At 51.6% G+C, this 6,850-nt stretch overlaps 1 protein-coding gene across 1 annotated transcript in view; it reads right to left on the bottom strand.

Moving 5' to 3' along the window:
• Window positions 1-4,958: 4,958 nt before the first annotated feature.
• Window positions 4,959-6,850, bottom strand: part of LOC108802394 (zinc finger protein 135-like) — an 8,225-nt gene continuing 6,333 nt past the window's right edge. Inside the window, exon 3 of the mRNA XM_018574254.1 lies at window positions 4,959-6,846. Within this exon, the coding sequence (XP_018429756.1) occupies window positions 5,006-6,846 (1,841 nt within the window). The 3' untranslated portion in view covers window positions 4,959-5,005. The remainder of the gene's footprint in view (window positions 6,847-6,850) is intronic.

Below are 6,850 nucleotides of genomic sequence, written 5' to 3'. Positions count from 1 at the left end.
TGATGGTCGGGGGAGGGGGGGTTGTCCACAGACTTTTGGCCATATAGTGTTGGCCAGAACGTCACCAAGTTCAAACATTTTTACAAAAACGTCACTGAACTTTGGGGCAACTGCTCATAAAGTCCAAACTGATCCCCTTTTTCTGGATCAGACTTTTGATTCGGTTTTCGTTTCCAGATCCTGGTGGTTTGAAAGCCAAAAGATCGCAGTGCCGAGCCAGGCACATCGGTTTCTGACAAGGAGACACAAGTCTATACCACAGACCACAATTGTCTTACACTTAGAAGTGCTGAATAGATAAAATATAGAACTTTATTATCTACACGTAGACATTCGGTCTACACATAGATCTCAGACACTTAAATAGAGAATAACACTCAGCTCAGTCGCTGCCAATATTGTGCAAATAAGAACTCGGCCCCTCTAGCACCAAATCAGTGTCAACTGCCAAGACGGTGAGGGACCATGTGCTGCCCAGTCATGTGACAACATAGGGCAGGCCAATCATTTTTTTTTCCCCATGCATGTTCCTTCAGCCACACAGATCACAAAGGAGGAATGTAGCATGAGCTCTCTGGGGGGGGGGACAGACATGACATGTTCTTCTGGGCGCTCCCCCCATCTTGCTATGGACCAGCTTACCATGTCAATCATTAAGTGCTAAGAACATCGGGAACAAAGCAGCTGTCAGGAGCTCCCACCGGGCCGAAGGTGCAAGCCTGGAATAATCGATGAGGGTGGAGGCAATTTCATATTATTGGCCTGGAACACCAACTCCATATTATTGGCCATGGGGGTGGAGGCAACTCCATATTATTGGCCATGGGGGTGCAGCCAACTCCATATTATTGGCCATGGGGGTGGAGGCAACTCCATATTATTGGCCATGGGGGTGGAGGCAACTCCATATTATTGGCCATGGGGGTGGAGGCAACTCCATATTATTGGCCATGGGGGTGGAGGCAACTCCATTCTATTGGCTTGGGGACACCAACTTCATATTATTGGCCATGGGGGTGGAGGCAACTCCATGTTATTGGCCTGGAACACCAACTCCATATTTGTGACCATGGGGGTAGAGGCAACTCCATTCTATTGGCTTGGGGACACCAACTCCATATTATTGGCCATGGGGGAAAGGGCAACTCCATATTATCAGGGGCCGAAGGTGCAAGCCTAGAATAATCAATGAGGGTGGAGGCAATTTCATATTATTGTCCATGGGGGTGGAGGCAACTCCATATTATTGGCCTGGAACACCAACTCCATATTATTGGCCATGGGGGTGGATGCAACTCCATTCTATTGGCTTGGGGACACCAACTCCATATTATTGGCCATGGGGGTGGAGGCAACTCCATGTTATTGGCCTGGAACACCAACTCCATATTTGTGACCATGGGGGTAGAGGCAACTCCATTCTATTGGCTTGGGGACACCAACTCCATATTATTGGCCAAAGGGGTAAGGGCAACGCCATATTATCAGGGGCCGAAGGTGCAAGCCTAGAATAATCAATGAGGGTGGAGGCAATTTCATATTATTGTCCATGGGGGTGGAGGCAACTCCATATTATTGGCCTGGAACACCAACTCCATATTATTGGCCATGGGGGTAGAGGCAACTCCATTCTATTGGTGTGCTAAGAACATCTGGAACAAAGCAGCTGTCACCGGGCCGAAGGTGCAAGCCTGGAATAATCAATTCTTATTGACTCATAAAAGTGCAGTGAATGGTCTCCAGCCATCTGACATAAAGGGGAATTTCAAGGGACAGATAATAATAATCACAACACCCGGGAACGCCCTCATCTCAGAAGAAGACATTTTCACCTGTTATTGATTATCTCAAATACACATCTGTTGGCACGTCAATGGAAGTCAGGGGAGGACTGGGCCAGGGAAGTAGGCATTTGCCCCTCCAAGGACAAGACTAATGAGATAGGATGGTGGCCCTGAGTGATAATACTTGACATTGGTCACAGGGGGGAACCCGCAGTGACACGTGCTGGGTGTCACATAGATATCCATTTTCTGTTCAGAGCTGCAATAGCAGCATCTTGTAGAAGGAATTCTTCCAGCACCATCTTCCTGGCCACCTGTGAATCACCAGGCTTATGCTGTCTCGGGACCTTCTTGGGCATACACTGGGTCTACCATAGAATGGCCACCTATGAACCACCAGGCTTATGCAGTCTCTGGACCTTCTTGGACATACACTGGGTCTACCACAGAGTGGCCACCTGTGAACCACCAGGTGGCTCTGAGATGTCATGAGACCGTATGCCAAGAAGCCACGATGGAAGCCCATGCTGGAACATCTAAAGGTGTGTCACCATAACCCAAGTCATTCATGGACACCCACCTATCCATGTGGCACCATGGCACTTTGTCGGAAGGTTCCCAGTCCTCCCCTGGTGGAAGTCATCATATTATCATACAAAGCCTGGTGCCATGACCCAACAATTGGTGAACACTTAACCAAACAAGGTGACATCAGATGCACGCTGGTAAACATAACAAGAGATGGACACATTGGGGTTAATAGCAGTCATCCTGTGAGCGTTAGCCGTGGAGAGAGTCTGAGAGGTGGGTGATGGGAAGTACATAATACGCTTAGTCCTATAGGAATGAAGCATTCTGACGGCAAGGATCCCAGAGCCAGGCCACCAAATATATCTGTGAGTGCCGGGGCCTGCTGGCTGGTAAAGTCAATGATTGAAGAAATTCCTTGGCTTCTTTATGGCTTCCGCAGGCTCCTGTATGACTCCTGATCTGTATATCCAACTTGTCCATTCCTGCATTGTGTGGGAAAGGCGTCAGGACACCACAGGCTGTGATTTGTTGGCTCTTCCACATCTCCCTCATATAATGATAGACATAATGGGAACTCAATCTGCCTTGCTTAGGTGTGAGAATGACCAGGCACCCCCCCCCACTATCACCCCCCGACTGACATGTTTCAGCATTCCATGGGCCAATTTCAGGAGCCACCGAGCACATCTGGAAACGTGAGGTGCTCATTATCACTTGGCAAGATGGAGGAATGTTTCCTACTTCATGGCCCTCCTAAGACACGGGAGAACACGGTGTGGCTGCACCTGCACCACATTCTGCCGTACCATGGTGCCACCTGGAGCTCAATGAAAATGGGCGACTCTAGAAAGCCTCAGCTCCTTGAAGAAGAGGACCTGTCATATTATTGCCTTTTGCATGAAGGACGTGTAGATGTTATGCGATTGTCCCACAATGAGTCTCTTCTGTTCACAGTATCTGCAACCTGGGAGGTCTCTCTCTATACTCTGGGGGGGGGTTCTGGGTAATAAAAGCAAAGTCTTCATAATACAAATGGAAGAAGAGTAAGCCATGACTCACTGCGCTGACGTTTAAGCTTGGCACACTGCATTCCCTTTACACTCTTCAGTTTACTGACCACTATGCACTTTCTTTGCCTGTCTGTGACATATCGGTGATGATATCATGCAGATAGGGGTCTATGGGTGATGCTCTAACCTTCGTTGGAACACATCTGTAGATGTCATCCTGTTACTGGTGGTGGGCATCTAGCTTGGCATTGCAGCCAACAGGTCATCGTAAAGGCCACATTATGATTCGGTTTCTAAACTAGCTTAGGATCAAGGGAATAGGCAAGAGAAGTGTAACCAACAGTAATCTTGGGACCTTCTTGGAAGTACACTGGGTCTACCATAGAGTGGCCACCTGTGAACCACCAGCCTTATGTAGTCTTGGGACCTTCTTAGAAGTACACTGGGTCTACCACAAAGTGGCCACCTGTGTTATGTAGTCTTGGGACCTTCTTGGACCTTCACTGGGTCTACCACATAGTGGCCACCTGTGAACCACCAAGCTTATGTAGTCTCGGACCTTCTTGGAAGTACACTGGGTCTACCACAGAGTGGCCACCTGTGAACCAGCAGGCTTATGTAGTCTTGGGACCTTCTTGGAAGTACACTGGGTCTACCGTAGAGTGGCCACCTGTAAACCACCAGGCATATGTAGTCTCTGGACCTTCTTAGAAGTACACTGGGTCTACCACAGAGTGGCCACCTGTGAACCACCAAGCTTATGTAGTCTTGGGACCTTCTTAGAAGTACACTGGGTCTACCACAAAGGGGCCACCTGTGTTATGTAGTCTTGGGACCTTCTTAGAAGTACACTGGGTCTACCACAAAGGGGCCACCTGTGTTATGTAGTCTTGGGACCTTCTTAGAAGTACACTGGGTCTACCACAGAGGGGCCACCTGTGAACCACCAGGCTTATGTAGTCTTTGGACCTTCTTGGAAGTACACTGGGTCTACCACAGAGTGGCCACCTGTGAACCATCAGGCTTATGTAGTCTTGGAACCTTCTTAGAAGTACACTGGGTCTACCACAGAGTGGCCACCTGTGAACCACCAGGCTTATGTAGTCTTGGGTCCTTCTTGGAAGTACACTGGGTCTACCACAAAGTGGCCACCTGTGTTATGTAGTCTTGGGACCTTCTTGGACTTACACTGGGTCTACCACAGAGTGGCCACCTGTAAACCACCAGGCTTATGTAGTCTTGGGACCTTCTTAGACGTACACTGGGTCTACCACAGAGTGGCCACCTGTAAACCACCAGGCTTATGTAGTCTTGGGACCTTCTTAGACGTACACTGGGTCTACCACAGAGTGGCCACCTGTGAACCACCAGCCTTATGCAGTCTCTGGACCTTCCTGGAAGTACACTGGGTCTACCGTAGAGTGGAATCCACAAGCAATGCGGACCTTCGCTTTCATTGGACACCTCTGAACCACCAGTCTGCAAGCAGTAATCCCCAGCAGTATATACAATGCAGACATGTTCCTGGTCCTGTTTGAATTCCCAGGCACACATCTCCTGGGCCACCAGCCGAGGGTACCGCTGCTCTATCGTGTAGTAACAGCTCTCCAAATCCACACCGGCTTTAGACGTAATAAAAGAGCAACACTGAAACTCAATAAAAAGCCATTCATTTTGACCCTACAATCCAATGCCGTGGATCTTTTGGTGCGTGGTCAGATTCTGCTTGTGCCGGAAGGTTTTGCCGCAGTCGTTGCATTGGTAAGGTCTTTCTCCGGTGTGGGTGCGGAGATGCGCAATGAGGTGGTGTTTCTGGATGAAGCTTTTGCCGCACTCGGAGCAGGTGAAGGGGCGTTCTCCAGTGTGAGTCTGCTGGTGGCACTTGAGGTACTCCCGCTTGCGGAAGCTTTGCCCGCAGTCGTTGCACTTGTACGGTTTTTCCCCGGTGTGGGTGCGACCGTGGATCTTCAGGTGCTCGCAGGTGCTGAATGTTTTTCCACACTCACTGCAGATGTAGGGGCGTTCCCCGGTGTGAGTTCTCTGGTGCCTCACCAAGTGCTGCTTCTGGATGAAGCCCTTGCCGCAGTCGGTGCAGGTAAACGGTCGCTCCCCGGTGTGGATCTGCTGGTGTCTCTTCAGGCAGTCCCGTTTGTGGAACGTCTTCTGGCAAGACTCGCACTTGAAGGGCCTCTCCCCGGTGTGGGTGTGAAGGTGGAACTTCAAGTGCTTCAGGAAGCGGAACATTTTGCCGCACTCGCCGCACTCAAACGGCTTCTCTCCCGGTGCTGGCCGCTGGCTCTCGCTGTTCTCGCTGTCTTCATCCCGGCACTGCCCGGTCTCCTCGTCCTGGGCCTTTTTATGGGCTTTCAAGAGTTTCTGGGACTTGAAGGTCCTGCCGCAGTCTTCGCACTTGTTGGGCCGTTGACCGGTGTGGAGGCGGCTGTGTCTCTTCAGGTGCTCGTACGTGGTGAAGCTCTTTCCGCACTCGCTGCAGATGTGCGGGCTGCCTCGGCAGTTGCCATTGGCGGAGTTCGGATAGGGTAACTCTTCCACAATGACCACAGTGAACGGTCGCTCGCCGGAATGGGTTCTCTGGTGCCGGATGAGGTGATGTTTCTGGATAAAGCCCTTGCCGCATTCCTCACAGGAGAAAGGACGTTCACCCGTGTGGATCTGCTGGTGGCGTCTCAAGTGTTCCCGCTTACGGAACCCCTTGCCGCAGTCCTCGCATTCGTGCGGCTTTTCTCCGCGGTGCAGCTTTTGGTGGAACTTCAGGTGCTTGAAGGTTCGGAAGCTCTCGTCGCACTCGTTGCAGCTGTAACTGGTCTCCCCGGAATGGCTCCTCTGGTGAGCCATGAGCGTCTGCTTGTGCCGAAACCGCTTGCCGCACTCTTCGCACTTGTGGATGCGTTCACCGGTGTGTGTCTGTTGGTGGACCTTCAGCACCCGGTGGGCTCGAAAGCTCTTGCCGCAGTCCTCGCACTTGTAGGGGCGTTCCCCGGTGTGGATCCTCTGGTGGATCTTCAGCCGTTCGTTGGTGCTCAAGCTCTTCCCGCACTCCTCGCATTTGAAAGGCCGCTCCCCCGTGTGGGTCCTGAGGTGGGTGACCAAGTGCTGCTTCTGGATGAAACTCTTCCCGCACTCTATGCAGTTGTAGGGACGCTCGCCGGTGTGGGTCTGCTGATGGCGCTTCAGACTGTCTCGCTTCCGGAAGTTCTTCCCGCACTCTGTGCACTGATAGGCCTTCTCTCCCTCCTCCCTGGTGGGGTCGCCCTGGGCCATGCTGGGGCTGAAGCTGTCCAGGTAGGAGGAGGTGTGGTCGGCTTTGTCCTCCTCCTGGTTCCCCCGGGACTGACTTCGGGAAGACTGACTGCCACCGTAACCCACACCGCCGGAACATGCCGAAGGGGCTTCCAGCGCGGGCAGTGCCGAGGGGTCACCATTGTCCAGCTTCTCGGTGTACTTTGAGATGATCTTTTCTTTGTCATTCACCGGGCCGTCCTCTACAAGACAGAAGGGGGGGGG

The sequence above is a fragment of the Nanorana parkeri genome, unplaced genomic scaffold (genome assembly GCF_000935625.1).
Source record: "Nanorana parkeri isolate BGI_ZX_2015 unplaced genomic scaffold, ASM93562v1 scaffold2839, whole genome shotgun sequence".
Lineage (NCBI taxonomy): Eukaryota > Metazoa > Chordata > Amphibia > Anura > Dicroglossidae > Nanorana > Nanorana parkeri.
Note: the sequence above shows the minus strand (reverse complement) of the source record. Positions and strands in the feature narration are given on the sequence as shown.